The sequence below is a fragment of the Scyliorhinus torazame genome, chromosome 19, assembly GCF_047496885.1.
Source record: "Scyliorhinus torazame isolate Kashiwa2021f chromosome 19, sScyTor2.1, whole genome shotgun sequence".
Classification (NCBI taxonomy): Eukaryota; Metazoa; Chordata; class Chondrichthyes; order Carcharhiniformes; family Scyliorhinidae; genus Scyliorhinus; species Scyliorhinus torazame.
Window position 1 is genome coordinate 104,501,538 of NC_092725.1, and position 19,689 is coordinate 104,521,226.

Genomic DNA, 19,689 nt, shown 5'->3' on the forward strand with positions numbered 1-19,689 from the left:
AATGGTTTCTCTGCCCCCCTCATTGGGGAAGCTCATGCTCCCACAGGATTGTGGGATTGTCATTAGTCCCCAGCCAATGGTAAGCAGGCAGGTTATAACACCTTGCTGCCTTTCATAATGAAGGTGAGTAAGTTGGCCAGCCTTCTACCCATCACACTCATCCCACCCATCATTACGCTCAGGGATTCTGTCCCACTCTGCATTTCCTCCAGAACATTTGAACTTGCTATTGTTGGTGATTCCATTAACATCATGGCTTTGACTAAAACTTGTCTCACAGACAGTGACTCATTACCTCTTAGCGAAGCCTCCCCACAACACCTCCCCAAACTGCTGTGGTGATGTTGTAGCTCGTATCTGGTACCTTGTCCTCCTTTAAGTCCTTTGCCCTGTTTTCATTGTTTATCGCCCTTCCAAATCTCATTTGAACTCTGAATTCAGAGTTATCCTCCTCTTTTCCCGCTATTGGACTCTGAACTGAGCAACATTTCATATGGATGATTTCAAACTTCATCTCGGCCTCCCTTTCTCCATCTCTTCCGTGTTCATTTCCTCCCAATAATCTCTAACCTTCATATTTAATCCATTCATAGGTATTCCCTCAATCTTTCCATATTCTGTGGTGTCTATGGTCCTGATAATTGACAAAGCTATCTCTGACTTCTTCTTAGCACCAGTTGTCCCACCTACTTCCAATCGCAACTCTACCTGCATCTGGAAAAAGCATTCTTCCCTGTGCCATTGACAGCTGCAGTTTCAGATTTCCAACTGCCTTTATCACCTCCTCACCTACACCTGTGTGCTTATGTCTGCAAAACCTTTACTGCCAAGTTGTTGTGCAAGTGTGGCCTCTATCTTTGCATTATCAAGTTCAAGTGGTGCAGACTTGAACACAGTCATTGTCATAGAGTCATTTATTTTTGCTATTCATTTACGGGATGTGGGCATCACTGGTTAAGCCAGCATTTATTGCCCATCCCTAGTTGTCCTTCAGAAGGTGGTGGTGAGCTGCCTTCTTGAACTGCTGCAGTCCTTGAGGTGAAGGTACACTCACTGTGCTGTTAGGGAGGGAGTTCCAGGATGTTGCCCCAGCGACAGCGAAGGAACGGCGATATATTTCCAAGTCAGGGTGGTGAGTGACTTGGAGGGGAACCTCAAGATGGTGGGGTTCCCAGGTATCCGCTGCTCTTGTCCATCCAGATGGTAGTGGTTGTGGGTTTGGAAGATGCTGTCTAAGGAACCTTGGTGAGTTACTGCATTGCACCTTGTAGATGGTACACATGACTGCCACTGATCGTCATACAGTACAGAAGAAGCCCTTTGGCCCATCAACTCTGCACCTATAAAACTACACTCAATCTACAACTAATTCCACTTTCCAGCATTTGGCCCATAGCCTTTAATGTTATGACATTTCAAGTGCTCATCCATATCCATTTTAAAGATTGCAAGGTTTGTCACGTCTACTACCCTCCCAGATAGGGCATTCCAGACTTCCACCACCCTCTGGGTGAAAAACATTTTACGCCAATCTCCTTTAAACCTCCTATCCCTTAAAATTATGTGCCCTTGTACTAAGGGGAACAGCTGATTCCTTTTTAAAAAAAATATTTTGATTGAGGCATTTATATATATATATAGTCGATGAACAGCTGCCATCTCCGGGCAAACCCCTCCACACACCCTCTCAAGGCGAACTTAATCTTTTCCAGCCTGAGCGATTCTGCTAGGTCGCTCACCCGAACCCCCGGTTTTGGCGGCCCTGAGTCTCGACATTCCAATAAGATCTATCTCCGGGCTACCAGGGAGGCAGGAGGCAAAGGCCTCTCTCGCCCCCTGGACTCCCGGGTCTTCTGACACTCCAAAGATTGCCACTTCTGGACTTGGGACCGCCTTCACCCTCAAGATCTCCGACATAATGTCAGCAAACACCCGCCAGAATCTCTCCAGCTTCGTAAAGACCCAAAATATGTGGACATAATTTGCGGGCCTGCCGCGCACCGCCCATGCCAATCCTCCACCCCTCAAAAAAACCTACTCTTCCTGGCCACAGTCATATGTGCCCGGTGGACCACCTTCAACTGAATAAGCCTCACACATGAAGAGGCTGGGCTGTGGGAGTGGCGCGCGCATGTAATCCCGCTGCTGGGAGGCTGAGATTTGCCTCCCACAGCCCAGCCTCCAACTCCCAGCTCTTCCTCCCACTTACACTTCACTACCTCTATCGGGGCTCCCTACCAGTCCATTAGCTCTTTATAGATATCCAACACTCTGCCCTCAACCACCCCTGTTTTTGACACCACCTTGTCTTGTAACTCTGGATGCGGCAGGTGGGGAAAGGTCAGCACCAGCTTCCTAACAAAATTCCTCACCCGCGAATACCAGAACGCATTCCCGCTGGGCAGCTCAAATTCCTCTACCAAGCTCGAGAAGCTGCCCCCAACGAATAGGTCACCAAACAGCTCAAGCCCCACCCATCACCAACCCTGAAACCACCCGTCCAGCTCCTCCCGGAGCAAACCTATAATTCCGCAGATCAGTGCCCAAACCGAGGCCCCCTCCAGCCTCAGGTGCTGCCGCCACTGTCCCCACAGGGCTGGTGGAGTACCTGGCCAGCGAAAACGGTAGAGGTGCCGTCAACAGTGCCTCTAAGCTTGAGTCCTTACAAGAGGCTGCCTCCATCCGCTCGCATACCTCCCCTCCCCATTACCCACTTCCTAATCATGGCTATATTCGCCGTCCAATAATAATTCATCAAGTTTGAAAGAGACAACCCACCCCTCTCCCTCGTCCCCGCTCAAGTAGCACCTTCGATACCTGTGTGGCTTTACCCACCCAGATAAACCTCCAAATCAGTGCATAAACCCTCCTTTAAAAAAAACAAACGAGTCTTTAGATCGGCAGATTTTGGAACACAAACAAGAACCTAGTGAGAACCGTCATTTTCACCATCTGCACCCGTCCCGCCAACGACAATGGGAGCACATCCCACCTCCTAAAATCCCCCTCCGTTTGCTCCACCAGCCAAGCCAAATTCAGCTTGTTTAGCTGCTCCCAGCCCCGCACCGCCTGAATACCCAAGTACCTGAAACTTGCCCCCACTACTTTAAACGGCAATTCCCCCAACCTCCTCTCCTGCCCCTCGCCTGGTTCGGGAAAACATCACTCTTCCCCATATTCAATTTGTACCACGAGAATCGGCCGAATTCCTCCATTATGCCCATAATCCCCTCAAACCTTCCAAAAGGTTCGATATATAGAGCAATAAATCGTCCGCATGCAGCGAGAACCTATGCTGCATCCACCCACCCCCGCACTATCTCCTGCCAATCCCTTGACGCCCTAAGCGCCATCGGCAGTGGCTCTATCGCCAAGGCAAAGAGCAATGGGGAGAGTGGGCATCCCTGCCTCCCATGGTGCAACCTGAAATACTCCGCGCTCACCTGGTTCATCCGCAGACCCGCTGCCGGCGCCCGGTACAACAGCCGGACCCAATCCACAAACCCCTGCCAAAACCCAAACCGCCCCAACACCCCCCACAAATAGTCCCGCTCCACCCAGTTGAAGGCCTTCTCTGTGTCCGTAGCGACCGCCACCTCCACATTTCATCCCTTCGGGGGCATCATTACAACGTTTAACAAATGCCTAATATTGGCCGTCTGATGCCTCCCCTTTACAAACCCCATCTGATCCTCTCCAATCACCCCCGGCACACAGTCTTAAATCCGCGAGGCCGAAATCTTGGCCAGCAATTTCGCGGCCACATTTAGTAATAAAATTGGCCGGTAGAACACGCACTGCTCTGGATCCTTATCCTCCTTTAAAATTAAGGAAATCGAGGCCTGTTTGGGGGAGGTGGGGGATGCTCCTCCACCTTTGCCTCATTCAATGCCCTTACCAGCAGGGCCCCAGGATTCACTTCCCCCCCCCCCCCCCCCCCCCCCGGCGCATCACTCACATACCCTCCATCGCCTCCACACCTTCCATCACTACCAATCCAATGGGAACAGCTGATTCCTATCCACACTTATTTTTTCATAGAATTTGCAGTGCAGAAGGAGGCCATTCGGCCCATCGAGTCTGCACCGGCTCTTGGAAAGAGCATCCTACCCCAGGTCAACACCTCCACCCTATCCCCATAACCCAGTAACCCCACCCAACACTAAAGGCAATTTTGGACACTAAGGGCAATTTATCATGGCCAATCCACCCAACCCGCACATCTTTGGACAGTGGGAGGAAACTGGAGCACCCGGAGGAAACCACGCACACGGGGAGGATGTGCAGACTCCGCACAGACAGTGACCCAAGCCTGAATCGAACCTGGGACCCTGGAGCTGTGAAGCAATTGTGCTATCCACAATGCTACCGTGCTGCCCTTATACGCCTTATTCAGCCCCCCTCCTCCCAGCCTTCTCTGCTCCAAAGGAAACAACCCAAGCCTATCCAGCCTCCCTTCACAGCTGATATTATAGCTTATAGAACATATTTTATGCACAGTGGTTTAAGCCAGTCATCATCATAGATAGCTGGGCCACATCAAGCTCCATTGAGACTCATTGGCTTGTGCCAAAAAACACCCACTGCACTCGGATTATCCAGTCGGGGGAAAAAAAAGATAACCACCCAGCCTTTGTTCTCCATTACCAATCTTAAATCCTCTCTCTCTGCCCCTCCACCTTCACTTTTACCAATAAATATCAGGGGCTCATGGACATTAAGATTGAGATCATCATTCCAGCTTCTCCCACTTTTTCCACCAAGCTTTATTGTTGGTTATTGCACTAACACCCTGGCTTGACTAAAATGTGCCTCTTACTGATACCTCCCACATAGCTTTACGTTCCATCACTTACTCCACCCAAAATGCTGTGGTGTCTCCTCCCCATTCCCTGCAGTTTCCTTGTGCCTAGCACTGAGTCTGTATCCCATTTTAGCTTCCCTCCTGCCATCTCTCATTCACACTCAAAATTCCTCTGAGCCATGAGATCTACAGCACGATCAGTTAACCTCATTCCCCAGTAAACTGCTGACTATCCAAACTCCCTTCCTGCGCCCCCCCCCCCCCCATAGTAGTTCACATTGTCAATAGTTTCCCCACGACATTCACTGCTCCACTCCTTTTCAAAACTGGGGTCATGACCCGCTTTTCAAAAATATCCAGCCTTGACCCTTGTGTCTTTGCAAACTGCTATCTTGTTTTCCTCTCCAAAATCCTTGTTGACAGTGTAGTCATCTCCCAAGCTATTTCTTTCTTTCTCTATCTTTCTCTTTACCTCTCTCTGACTAGGTTTTCACACACAGCACAGCACTTGAACACTCAAATGACATCCCCTGTGAATGATTGGTGCATTGTGCCTCACCATCCCTTAATCTCTCTGTAGCCTTTGACATAGTCTTGACCACATCATGTCATTTGGGGCTATTCTTACTTAGTTCAGCTATTGCCTGATCGTGGATGGAAATCTGCAGCACTGGCTTCTCTTTTATCATCCTGCTGCACTATCTCTCCCCCACCCACCCAAGCATGAGCAGCTGATGGCATCAGCCTTCTTACCCAGCACAGTTGATTCCTTCATTGGTTCTACTGTCTGGACTGTTTATCTGACATCCAATCTCGGCTGTGCTGACATTTTTCCAGTTGAGCAGTAATAAGACTGAAGTCATCTGTTGTAAAAAATTGGCGCTGATAGTATCCCCACCCCGGCCAGTGTCTCTTGTTGAATTATTGTTTGCTGCCGAGTGTCTTATTCAACCCTGAGCTGAACTCTTGGCGACATATTCTCTTTATCTCAAAAGCTGTCCATTTGTATCTCCACTACATTGCCCATCTCCGCTTCACCTCCAGATTCAATTATTCCATGCTCTTCTGGTTAGCCTACAGTGCTGCACCCTCAATAACCTTCAATTCACTCAACATATCAAGGAATGGCTGAAGGAACGGGATGCTGCAAAGGCTATGGGCCCTGACAACATTCAAGCAAAAGCACTGAAGATGTGCTCCAGTACTGGCTAGCCCCCTAGCAAGCTGTTCCAGTACAGCTACAACACTGGCATCTCCCTGGCAATATGGAACATTTCCCAGGTTTGCCCTATCCACAAAAAGCAGGACATATCAAACCAGGCCAATTACTGCCCCATCAGCCTACTCTTGATTATCAGCCAAGTGACGGAAGGGGTTGTCAACAGCACTAACAAGCAGCACATACACCAATTAAGTTCTCACTGATGTGCAGTTTGGATTCCTCTTGGCCACCCAGCTCCTAACTTCATTACAGCCGTGGTCCAAACATGGACAAAAGAGCTGAACTTATTTTTAAGGAACAAGTAAATAGATTATTGAGAAGCAAGGGGGTGAAAGGTTATCGGGGTGGGCAGGAAAGTGGAGTTGAAGTTACAGTCAAATCAACCATGATCCTATTGAATGGCGGAGCAGGCATGAAGAACTGAGTGGCCTACTCCTCCTAATATGTATGTCCTTATGCACATAACTCAAGAGATGTGGTGAAAGTGACTGCCCTTGACATCAAGGCAGTATTTGACCGAATGTGGCATCAAGTAGCCCGAGCAAAACTGGAGTCAATTGAAATCAGTGGGGGAATAGCTCTCCACTGGTTATAGTCACACCTAGGATAAAGAACAATGGTTGTTGTTGTTGGAGGTCATTCACCTTCGTCTTGGGACATTGCTGCAAGAGCTCCTCAGGCCTAACCATTTTCAGCTGCTTCACCATTAGCTCTCCTTCCAAGCTAAAGTCAGAGTGGGGATGTTCCCTGTTGATTGAAAAATATTTAGCACCGTTCACAACTCAGATACTGAAGCAATCCATGTCTGTATGCAGCAATACATGGACCATCTATCGGATGCACTCCAGCAACTAACCAAGGCTCCTTTGACAGCACCTTCCAAATTCCCGATCATCTGCCACCTTGAAGGGCAAGGGCATCAAATGGATGGGAACACTACCACCTGCAAGTTCCCTTCCCAACCTCTGGCTGCACGGTAGCACAGTGGTTAGCTCTGTTGCTTCACAGCTCCAGGGTCCCAGGTTCGATTCCTGGCTTGGGTCACTGTCTGCGGAGTCTGCACGTTCTCTGCGTGGGTTTCCTCAGGGTGCTCCGGTTTCCTCACACAGTCCAAAGATGTGCAGGTTAGGTGGATTGGCCATGCTAAATTGCCCTGATTGTCCAAAAAGTTCAGGTGGGGTTGCTGGGTTACGGGGATAGAGTGAAGGTGTGGGCTTACGTGGGGTGCTCTTTCCAAGGCCCGGTACAGACTTGATGGGCCAAATGTCCTCCTCCTGCATTGTAAATTCTATGAACCACATATCATCCTGACTTGGAACTATATCTGCCAAACTGCTGGCTAAGATACTGACCACAAGGATAGAAGACTGTGTCCTGGGGGTGATAGGGGAAGACCAGATGAGATTTGTTCAGGGCAGGCAACTCCAGGCCAATGTTCGAAGGCTTCGAAATGTTATTATGATGCCCTCAGAAGGAGAGGAGGCGAAGGTGGTGGTAGCGATGGATGCGGAGAAGGCTTTTGATTGGGTGGAGTGGAATTACCTGTGGGAGGCGCTGGGAAGGTTTGGGCTTGGTGAGGGCTTTATTGACTGGGTGCAGTTGCTCTATCAGGCACCAGTAGTGTGCGTACAAACTGGCTGAGGTCGGGATATTTTGAACTACACCGAGGGACGAGGCAAGGGTGCCCCCACTCCCCGTTACCGTTTGCTCTGGCCATAGAGCCATTGGCCATGGCGTTAAGAGCCTCGAGGAACTGGAAAGGGCTGGTTCGGGGGGAGGGGGAGGGGAGGACCGGGTCTCGCTATACGCAGATAGCACATAGAACAGTACAGCGCAGTACAGGCCCTTTGGCCCACGATGTTGCACCGAAACAAAAGCCATCTAACCTACACTATGCCATTATCATCCATATGCTTATCCAATAAACTTTTAAATGCCCTCAATGTTGGCGAGTTCACTACAGTTGCAGGTAGGGCATTCCACAGCCTCAACACTCTTTGCATAAAGAACCTAACTCTGTCCTATATCTATTACCCCTCAGTTTAAAGCTATGTCCCCTCGTGCCAGCCATTTCCATCCGCGGGAGAAGGCTCTCACTGTCCACCCTATCTAACCCCCTGATCATTTTGTATGCCTCTATTAAGTCTCCTCTTAACCTTCTTCTCTCCAACGAAAATAACCTCAAGTCTATCAGCCTTTCCTCATAAGATTTTCCCTCCATACCAGGCAACATCCTGGTAAATCTCCTCTGCACCCGCTCCAAAGCCTCCACGTCCTTCCTATAATGCGGTGACCAGAACTGTACGCAATACTCCAAATGCGGCCGTACCAGTGTTTTGTACAGCTGCAACATGACCTCCTGACTCCGGAACTCGATCCCTCTACCAATAAAGGCCAACACTCCATAGGCCTTCTTCACAACCCTATCAACCTGGGTGGCAACTTTCAGGGATCTAAGTACAAGGACACCTAGATCCCTCTGCTCATCCACACTTCCAAGAACTTTACCATTAGCCAAATATTTCGCATTCCTGTTATTCCTTCCAAAGTGAATCACCTCACACTTCTCTACATTAAACTCCATTTGCCACCTCTCAGCCCAGCTCTGCAGCTTATCTATGTCCCTCTGTAACCTGCTACATCCTTCCACACTGTCGACAACACCACCGACTTTAGTGTCGTCTGCAAATTTACTCACCCACCCTTCTGCGCCTTCCTCTAGGTCATTGATAAAAATGACAAACAGCAACGGCCCCAGAACAGATCCTTGTGGTACGCCACTTGTAACTGAACTCCATTCTGAACATTTCCCATCAACCACCAGCCTCTGTCTTCTTTCAGCTAGCCAATTTCTGATCCACATCTCTAAATCACCCTCAATCCCCAGCCTCCGTATTTTCTGCAATAGCCTACCGTGGGGAACCTTATCAAACGCTTTACTGAAATCCATATACACCACATCAACTGCTCTACCCTCGTCTACCAGTTCAGTCACCTTCTCAAAGAACTCGATAAGGTTTGTGAGGCATGACCTACCCTGCACAAAGCCATGCTGACTATCCCTGATCATATTATTTCTATCTAGATGATTATAAATCTTGTCTCTTATAATCCCTCCAAGACTTTACCCACTACAGACGTGAGGCTCACCGGTCTATAGTTGCCGGGGTTGTCTCTGCTCCCCCTTTTGAACAAAGGGACCACATTTGCTATCCTCCAGTCCTCTGGCACTATTCATGTAGCCAATGATGACATAAAAATCAAAGCCAAAGGTCCAGCAATCTCTTCCCTGGCCTGCCAGAGAATCCTAGGATAAATCCCATCAGGCCCCGGGGACTTATCTATTTTCAGCCTGTCCAGAATTGCCAACACCTCTTCTCTACGTACCTCAATGCCATCTATTCTAATAGCTTGGGTCTCAGCATTCTCCTCCACAACATTATCTTTTTCCTGAGTGAATACTGATGAAAAATATTCATTTAGTATCTCGCCTATCTCTTCAGACTCCACACACAACTTCCCATCCCTGTCCTTGACTGGTCCTACTCTTACCCTAGTCATTCGCTTATTCCTGACATACCTATAGAAAGCTTTTGGGTTTTCCTTGATCCTACCTGCCAAATACTTCTCATGTCCCCTCCTTGCTCGTCTTAGCTCTCTCTTTAGATCCTTCCTCGCTACCTTGTAACTATCCATCGCCCCAATTGAAACTTCACACCTCATCTTCACATAGGCCTCCTTCTTCCTCTTAACAAGAGATTCCACTTCTTTGGTAAACCACGGTTCCCTCGCTCTACGCCTTCCTCCCTGCCTGACCGGTACGTACTTATCAAGAACACTCAGTAGCTGATCCTTGAAGAAGCTCCACTTATCCAGTGTGCCCAACACTTGCAGCCTACTTCTCCAACCTATCCCCCCCAAGTCACGTCTAATGGCATCATAATTGCCCTTCCCCCAGCTATAACTCTTGCCCTGCGGTGTATACTTATCCCTTTCCATCACTAACGTAAACGTCACCGAATTGTGGTCACTGTCCCCAAAGTGCTCTCCTACCTCCAAATCCAACACCTGGCCAGGTTCATTACCCAAATCCAACGTGGCCTCGCCTCTTGTTGGCCTGTCAACATATTGTGTCAGGAAACCCTCCTGCACACACTGTACAAAAAACGACCCATCTAATGTACTCGAACTATATCTTTTCCAGTCAATATTTGGAAAGTTAAAGTCTCCCATAATAACTACCCTGTTACTTTCGCTCTTATCCAGAATCATCTTCGCCATCCTTTCCTCTACATCCCTAGAACTATTTGGAGGCCTATAGAAAACTCCCAACAGGGTGACCTCTCCTTTCCTGTTTCTAACCTCAGCCCATACTACCTCGGAAGATGAGTCCCCATCTAGCATCCTCTCCGCCACCGTAATACTGCTCTTGACTAGCAGCGCCACACCTCCCCCTCTTTTGCCTCCTTCTCTGAGCTTACAAAAACACCTAAACCCCGGAACCTGCAACATCCATTCCTGTCCCTGCTCTATCCATGTCTCCGAAATGGCCACAACATCGAAGTCCCAGGTACCAACCCATGCTGCCAGTTCCCCTACCTTATTTCGTATACTCCTGGCATTGAAGTAGACACACTTCAAACCACCTACCTGAACACTGCAACGTCAAATCTGTGCTCCTGACCTCTATACTCTCATTCTCTCGTACCCTAAAACTACAATCCAGGTTCCCATGCCCCTGCTGCATTAGTTTAACCCCCCCCCCTCCCCCAAAGAGCACTAACAAATCTCCCCCCCCAGGATATTTGTGCCCCTCAGGTTCAGATGTAGACCATCCTGTCTGTATAGGTCCCACCTGCCCCAGAAAGAGCCCCAGTTATCCAGAAATCTGAATCCCTCCCGCCTGCACCATCCCTGTAGCCACGTGTTTAATTGCTCTCTCTCCCTATTCCTCATCTCATTATCACGTGGCACGGGCAACAACCCAGAGATAACAACTCTGTTTGTTCTAGTTCTGAGCTTCCATCCTAGCTCCCTGAAAGCCTGCCTGACATCCTTGTCCCCTTTCCTACCTATGTCGTTAGTGCCAATGTGGACTATGACTTGGGGCTGCTCCCCCTCCCCCTTAAGGACCCGGAAAACACGATCCGAGACATCACGTACCCTTGCACCTGGGAGGCAACATACCAAACGTGAGTCTCTCACGCTACCACAAAATCTCCTATCTGTGCCCCTGACTATCGAGTCCCCAATTACTAATGCTCTGCTCCTCTCCCCCCTTCCCTTCTGAGCAACAGGGACAGACTCCGTGCCAGAGGCTCGTACCCCATGGCTTACCCCTGGTAAGTCCCCCCCCCCACAAGTATTCAAAGCGGTATACTTGTTTCTCAGGGGAACGACCGCAGGGGATCACTGCACTGACAGCTTCTTCCCAGTCCCTCTTACAGTTGCCCATCTATCTCCAATCTTTGGTGTAACTAATTCCCTGAAGCTGCTATCTATGACCCCCTCTTCCTCCCGAATGATCCGAAGTTCTTCCAACTCCAGCTCCAGTTCCCTAACTCGGTCTTGGAGGAGCTGGAGATGGCAGCACTTCCTGCAGGTAAAATCAGCAGGGACACTAACGGCATCCCTCACCTCCAACACCCTGCAGGAGGAACATTGCACTCCCTTCCCTGCCATCCCTCTAACTTTCAACCAAGATCTGGCTAACAACTAAATTTAAAAAAACAAAACAATAATAATACTACAATATGGTACTTACCTCACACCAATGGGTTTTATTATTAGGTTAGAGGAGGAGGGCGGGTGGGAGACACTTCACGTGTAGTGTCTCGGGTTTCCTCTCCACCAGAATTTATTGGTGAGGGTCTTCCCAGTAGTCCGCTGGTCGAACTTCCTGTTCCCGCCTTAAAAAATAATTTTTTTTAAAAAAGATTAAATTTAAAAAAAATACAAGATGACCTGCTCTTGTATATTTCAGACCCGTTGACGGGGATGGGGGAAGTAATGCGAATCTTGGGGGAATTTGGCAATTTTTCAGGGTATAAATTGAACATTGGGAAAAGCGCGATGTTTGCGATCCAGACAAGAGGGCAGGAGAAGAGACTGGGAGAACTGCCGCTTAGAATGGTGGGGAAGAGCTTTCGATATCTGGGAATCCTGGTGGCCCGGAAAAGGGAGGTACTACACAAGTTAAACCTATCCCGGTTGGTAGAACAAATGGAAGGGGACTTTAAGAGATGGGACATTCTCCCGCTATCACTGGCAGGGAGGGTACAGACCGTGAAAATGACGGTCCTCCCAGATTTCTGTTTGTCTTTCAAGCGGGTGAATACGATTATTTCAGGTTTTGTGTGGGCGAGTAAAACCCCGCGAGTGAAGAAAGTGTTGCTGGAGCGCAGTCGGGGGAGGGTTGGTTGGCGCTGCCGAACCTCTGCAATTACTACTGGGCAGCTAATATAGCCATGATCAGGTAGTGGGGAGGGGTCGGCATGGGAGCGGATGGAGGCGGCGTCATGTAAAGACACCAGTCTGGGAGCATTGGTAACGGCACCTCTGCCGTTCTCGCCGGCCCGATACTACATAAGTCTGAGTGGCAGCTCTGAGGATCTGAGGGCAGTGGAGGAGATATAAGAGAGTGGAGGGAGCATTGATTTGGACCCTGATTTATAACAACCACAGGTTTGTACCAGGTGGTAGGCTAGATGGCGAGTTTCAAGAGTTGACAGAGGGCAGGAATTAGAAGGATGGGGGATCTTGCTTGAAAGCTTTGGAGGATAAATTTAAATTGCCAGCAGGGAATGGTTTTAGGTATTTGCAGGTGCGCGACTTCCTGAGAAAACAGGTGCCGGCCTTTCCGCTGCTGCCGCCACGGGGGATACAGGATAGAGTAGTCTCCAGTACCTGGGTGGGAGAGGGGAAGGTATCTGATATTTACCAGGAGCTTTCAGAGGCGGAGGAAACTCCGGTGGAGGAGCTTAAGGGCAAGTGGAAGGACGAGCTAGGAGGAGAGGTAGAGGCGGGTCTACCAGCGGATGCCCTAAGCACGGTTAATACCTCCTCATCGTGCGCCAGGCTTAGCCTGATACAATTTAAGGTAGTCCACCGGGCACACATGACAGTGGCTAGGATGAGCAAGTTTTTCGGGGTAGAGGATAGGTGTACAAGATGCGCGGGAAGCCCAGCAAATCATGTCCACATGTTTTGGGCATGCCCAAAGCTCAGGGTTATGGCAGGGTTTTGCTAAGGCAATGTCCACGGTGCTAAAAACACGGGTGGTGCTGAGTCCGGTGGTAGCGATCTTTGGAGTGTCGGAAGATCCGGGAGTTCAGGGGGCGAAAGATACCGACGTCCTGGCCTTTGCCTCCCTGGTAGCCCGGAGACCGATCTTATTAATGTGGAGGGACTCGAAGCCCCCCGAGTGTAGAGACCTGGGTTAGTGACATTGCTGGGTTTCTCAGTCTCGAGAAAATATAGTTTGCCTTAAGAGGGTCAATGTTAGGGTTCTCCCGGAGGTGGCAGCCGTTCGTCGACTTTCGCGGGGAAAATTAAAAATGTCAGCAGATGCAGTATTCCAAGGGGGGGGGGGGGTGGGGGTTGTTGTTGTATGGTTGAGGTGTGTGAAGCTGGGGTGGGGGGGGGGATGTTTATTTTACCATGTTGATATCATTGATTTTGTTACTGTTATAAAAATTTTCAAATACCTTTAAAAAAAATTATTTTAAAAAAAACTTGGAACTATATCGCTGTTCCTTCATTGTCACTGGGCCAAAATCTTGGAACTCCCTAATAGCACTGTGGGTGTACCTACACCAGATGAGACTGCAGTTGCACAAGAAAGCGGCTCATCACCACCACCTCGAGGATGATTTGAGATGTGCAATAAATGCTGGCCTAGCCAGTGGTGCCTATAAAAGAATTTATAAAAAAACGGACATCCCATAATCTGTCTCTCTTGCCCCTATAACATAGCTCAAAGTTTCAGGTAACATTCTCGTGTATAAGTTTATGACCATACCCCTTCATCTTAGGAATCCCCTTTCAACACTACAATCACCCCTGCCAACACTGTTCATTTGTCTCTGGCCTTGTGCATCCCGCCCCATGTTTCCCTAACTTTAGTGGCCATGTCATTCAGCCTCCTTGACCCATGCTCTGGAATTCCCTCGCTAAACTTTGCTGTCTGTACATCCCTCTCTCTTTAAGACTCTTCTAAACAGCCACATTCTCAACCAAGCTTTTGGTGGCCATCCTCACATCTCCAACTTTGACTCAGCATCCAATTTTTCAAGTATGCCTCAATGAAGCATCTTCTAGCATTTATTCTGTGTTAAATATGCCATACAAATGCAAGTTGTTTTGTATTGCCTCCTTACTATAGTTGCAATTTGATGAAATGTAGACTGATGTGTAAATCTTTGCAAGAATGATTAAATTGCTTGACTTCACCTTAATGTACCCCTTAACCATAGAAAAGTACAAAGCTGATGGTGCTTGGATATAACATTAAATGGAATACAGTCTCTGAGAATGACCCATCGGAAACTATATTGTTTTAGGACTCGTATGTTACTTGCCCAAAAGCACTGCACTGATAGATTTACAGTAAACTGTCAAGTATTTCTTCATTTGTTTACAGAAAGCTTGGTTTGGACAAAGCCAGCAACCAAGGGTTCAACACCACTCCCTCGGAGTTTGCATTCTGCTACTGTTATTGGAAATAAGTAAGTGGTCTGCTGCTATCTGAGTATTCTTCCAAAAAGTCAGTAATGAACAAGAAAGCATGTGGTGCAAGAGGAGCATTCTGTCCATGGCCTCTTAGCAGGGTAATGACTGGGTGTCATTTCTCATGAGTTTAGTGGAATTGTACTACTATAATCGGGATGATTAATTGCTCTATTTTAAATAATGTGCAAGGGTGTGGGAGAGAAATTGTTAAAAAATATGTATTGATTCATCTTTACTGGGGTCTTCACTATAGCAGGTAAGTATTGTGAACTTAAGTGGTATTTTGGTGGCTTTTAAAACACTTTACAAATATCTAATTACATGTACAGTAGTTAAGTGCTGAAGAAGATTCCTTTCCCATTCCCAACTTCTAGAAATGATTTGCTTCCAGCTGGAAGATTTGTGGTAGAGATGGAAAAGTGGTGAATAAATTGGTCACATCAGTGCAAATTCATAATGCATCTAGCTCCTGTGATTATAACCTTGTGCATTTTGAATATTTGTAAAATGTAATATATTCATCCCAGGAGTACATCCTTAGCACAACACTAAAGGTTCTTACTAGTAGCGAATCCTTGCTGATTTCCCATCACTGAAGCAGGTTTGGGGTTGCAGCAATTAAAAACATGATGTACAGTAAAATTGCAGCCTAAATGGTCAGCATTGAATGTGGGGCCATCTCCAGGCAGTTGTCTCGCACAGTTTCATTTTTTTGTATCATTTGTAGTATAACTTTGCAAGCCACTCGGAAAGGTTTAGGGCATTCAGTATGACTGTTAATTAATCATATTGTCATGTGAAGTGTATAGGCTTCACAGAGAACCTTTAATTGATCTGTTGACCCCACATTTGAAATAAATTATCACAGAGACTAAACTGGAAATGTAAAAGGCCTTTAATTTTCTATCTGATGTTATTTTTCACCTAACTATATTATGTTGATACATTTTTGTTTATTAAATTGTAATGATCACTGTTTAGCACTTCATCTGTTATGTAGCACGTTTCCAAATTAGGTGCTAGAATCCTCTTATGGTCTTTTTAGTTTCCATAAACTATTATCTGTATTTGTCGTTTTGATGATTATGTATTCATTTAAATCTTTTTATTAATTAGAAGGTCAATTGTCCAAATTTTTTCCTTGTCCATTTCTGACTGCGCTTTTCAGATGTATGTTTTCACAGAGTAAATCTATCTGAACACTCCAAATTTCCCATAGGTTTGGATAATTGACATTCTGTTGCATTTAAACAGCACAAACAGTGCTGATTGTGTTTTCCTTGTTAAGTCCGATATATCTGTTTTAAAGACAATGCACAATTTTGGTGTAAATAGTTTTCAGCACAACCTGTTTATGTTTTTGTCTGTATTTATTTTTCTTTAGAATGTTTGTCTTTGGTGGCTGGGTACCACTTGTGATGGATGATGTGAAAGTTGCCACTCATGAAAAGGAATGGAAGTGCACAAATACACTTGCTTACTTACATTTAGGTCAGTCTCTTGAGTTTCCTACTTAAGCGACTAATGGGTATGAAATCAAACCGCATTTTCCCCTCCTGCTTTCTCCAGCCATTGTTACAGATTGTAGTGAAAAATGGTATGTTTTTCATTTCCATTTTTTGTGCAGATAAAAGTGTTGTCCATTCGGTGTGTGCTGTGGCTCAGTCAGTTACACACACAACTCTGAGTCAGAAGGCCACAGGGTCAAGACTCCAAAGACTTGAGCACACAATCTTGGCTGACAGTGCAGTGCTGTACCGAGTCAGTGCTGTCTTTCGAATGAAATGTTAAACCAAGACTTTCTGTAAATAGATGCATTAATGACCAACAGTACTTTATTTAATATTCATATGTTTCAGTCAAGAGAATTATTCAAACTAGAAAGTAGGCAAGAATTTAGTAATTGAATTTACCTACAGAAGATTTCAAGCTCACATTTCTGTCAGAATTATTGAGCAATTTATTCAAGAAGCAATTTTGCAATTTCAATCATTTGCTTGCTTACACTAAAGTTAAGAAATAACATGTACATATTTGAGGAGATCATTCTTCATGATTGTACTTAACCTTTTTGCAATGTTCTAATAAAGAGAAACTGCAATTTCCTTGAACTTCCATATTTATATTGATTGTCTGCCGATTATTTTAACTGGTCCTAGGCTTGGGCGATTTTTACTCAATTCATCGACTCTAGACTTCTGTAAAGATTCAGCAGATATATCCGATTTAGACGTGGTCAAAATGAGTTGCATATTGGCAATATATTACCAATTCTACCTGATTATTATTGCATTAAGTGTATTCCTATACATGTTTTGGTTTATACAGCCTTATGTGAAGCGTAGCACAGTAGCTTATTTTTCCATCAAGACACAGGCGGGTCATTTTTCTTTACATGCTTTAGGGACAATGGTGCTTTAATAATTTTGTCAACCACCTAGTCATAAAAGTGCAGTGTCATTTATGAAAACATTTTTAATGGAAGATTTAAATGATCAATTTCCTGTTCTATCAGTTTCAGATTGCTTGGTCTTCATGCATGTTACCATAGAACCTTTTACTGTGTAGCTAGTTTAAATATTTTAGAAGCAGTGATTTCTAGATTGCCAGTATAACTCTGTAATGTTATCTGGTTGCCATTACTCGGCAGTTAACTTTTCATAAGCTAGTTCACAAAGTGTATCCACAAATAAATAGTATACACTTTATTGTATACTTCAAATACAATCTGGTTCAATTTAGGGTAAAATATGTGTACTTTTTAAAAAAACTTGCATTTAACATTTCTTATGTTGAGTATGTTGGTGTTTCAGTAATATTGAAGTCTATATCAAAATGTCACTATTAAATTGCTTTGTGTTTACTTTTATATCGATGGTATAATATTTTTAAACATTGGCAAAATGAATTAAGTTAGTGGTATATTTCTGGCAGATGGCAATATGTGGACACCTATAGTTTCGGACACATTGGAGGACAATGTACCAAGGGCCAGGGCTGGCCACTGTGCTGTTGCTATTCATACTCGTCTTTATATCTGGAGTGGGAGAGATGGCTATCGGAAAGCTTGGAATAATCAAGTTTGCTGTAAAGATCTTTGGTATTTGGAAACTGGTGAGTGTTGCATGGCCCTTAAAGGTAAACTTGGGCTGACGAATTGGAGATTTTTTTGTTTGATGTGTTTAAAATTTCTGTAAAAGTAAATGGCAAGGGACAGCACGGTGGTGCAGTGGTTAGCACTGGTGCCTCACGGCGCCAGGGACCCAGGTTCGATTCTGGCCCCGGGTCACTGTCCGTGTGGAGTTTGCACATTCTCCCTGTGTCTGCATGGGTCTCATCCCCACAACCCAAAAAGATGTGCAGGATAGGTGGATTGGCCACGCTAAATTTCCCCGTAATTGGAAAAAAAAGGCATTGGGTTTATTTTTTTAAAATGTAAACGGTGAGAGTATGGGTTCAAAAGTCAAAGGGATAATTTAGGACTAATATCAGGAAGTTTTTCTTTATGCCATTTGAACATGTGAAACAGACCAGCTGAATGAGTACTGGAGGCAAAAGTCCTGGGGTCATTTAAAAAAAAAAAAAATTGGGTGCTGCACTTGCAAGAGAAATGTAAGGTATTTCTGGATGGATGAATGATCTTTCTCATCTATAAATATATTGTGTATATCCATTTCAGCTGCTTGGTTTTTATTTCAAAAGCAGGGAAGCATTTATTTTCATGACCATAAATGTTAGGTAGCAGAGCTGGAACTTAACATGGCATGTTTTTAAAAACTAGTGGTCGAAGTAGGAAATTATTTGAGAGTTGGAATCTAGGTCAACAACATGAAAAGAATTTCATGGTGAGCCATTATCAGTCTACATCAAATCATTTTGGGATAAAGTTGACAATGGAATGGGCAGCAATTTAGCTTGCACATTTTCTTCCAAGAATGTTTCTTGAAACTTGAGACACAAGAAAAGTGAGCCTGGGTACAGGGATGTGAGTGAAATATTAAAATACAGTTTTCCTAAATATAACTTGAAACACTGTTTTGTTTGTCTTTAGAAAAGCCCCCTGCACCATCCCGTGTACAGTTGGTTCGAGCCAGCACAAATTCACTTGAAGTGTGTTGGGGTGCTGTTCCAACCGCAGATGCCTACCTTCTTCAGCTGCAAAAGTATGATATGCCGCCATCAACTACCACCACCACCATGGCAACTCCATCATTGAGCAACACCGCACTGCCTCAGAAGACTCCATGCAGCCCTATTTCTCCTACACCTGCTTCTCCTGCCACACTCCCTGTTTCTAAAGTAGCCTCTCCCACTAGTGCACTAGTTCCTGGAATGACTAGTAAGTCTCAAAGTATTTTTATCAGTTTTAATTGTCACCATTTGTTTAGCAAATGGTGGCCAATCGCGGAACCACATCTAATGTTGTACACTATGTTTTGAGTTTTGCAAGCACTGGCTGATTGGGTATAGTTAGTACTTTGACTGTTGTGAACAGCTGAAAGTGTGTGTTTGATACGTTCCGTCAGTGGTTGGGATATATGGCCTACATACCTGGTGCCATACTGGCACTGAAATTCATATACAACTTGTTTGTGTGATAGACAGAATTTTTTTTGGCTTGACAGCAGCACACTGTTAGTGGAAAATACCACCTGTGTTGCCACTGCATAATTTTAAAAATAAATAAATTTAGAGTTTCCAATTAAGGAGCAATTTAGAGTGGCCAATCCACCTAACCTGCACATCTTTGGGTTGTGGTTGTGTCCCCGCATACACTGGGAGAGTGTTGCAAACTCCACGCAGACAGTGACCCAGGGCCAGGATCGAACCGAGGACCTCAGTGCCGTAGGCAGCAGTGTCAGCCATGTTGCCACTGCATAACAGCAGTGTGAAACAGCTAGCTTCATCTGTTGCTCAAATCTTTGAGACAACT

At 45.9% G+C, this 19,689-nt stretch overlaps 1 protein-coding gene across 3 annotated transcripts in view; it reads left to right on the forward strand.

Annotated features, from left to right (window-relative positions):
- The window catches only part of LOC140396396 (host cell factor 1-like), a 126,689-nt gene that overhangs the window by 20,910 nt on the left and 86,090 nt on the right, over window positions 1-19,689 (forward strand). For all 3 annotated transcript variants that reach the window (XM_072484981.1, XM_072484982.1, XM_072484983.1), the window contains exons 5-8: window positions 14,668-14,752; window positions 16,141-16,247; window positions 17,691-17,870; window positions 18,808-19,095. In XM_072484981.1, the coding sequence (XP_072341082.1) occupies window positions 14,668-14,752; window positions 16,141-16,247; window positions 17,691-17,870; window positions 18,808-19,095 (660 nt within the window). The remainder of the gene's footprint in view (window positions 1-14,667; window positions 14,753-16,140; window positions 16,248-17,690; window positions 17,871-18,807; window positions 19,096-19,689) is intronic.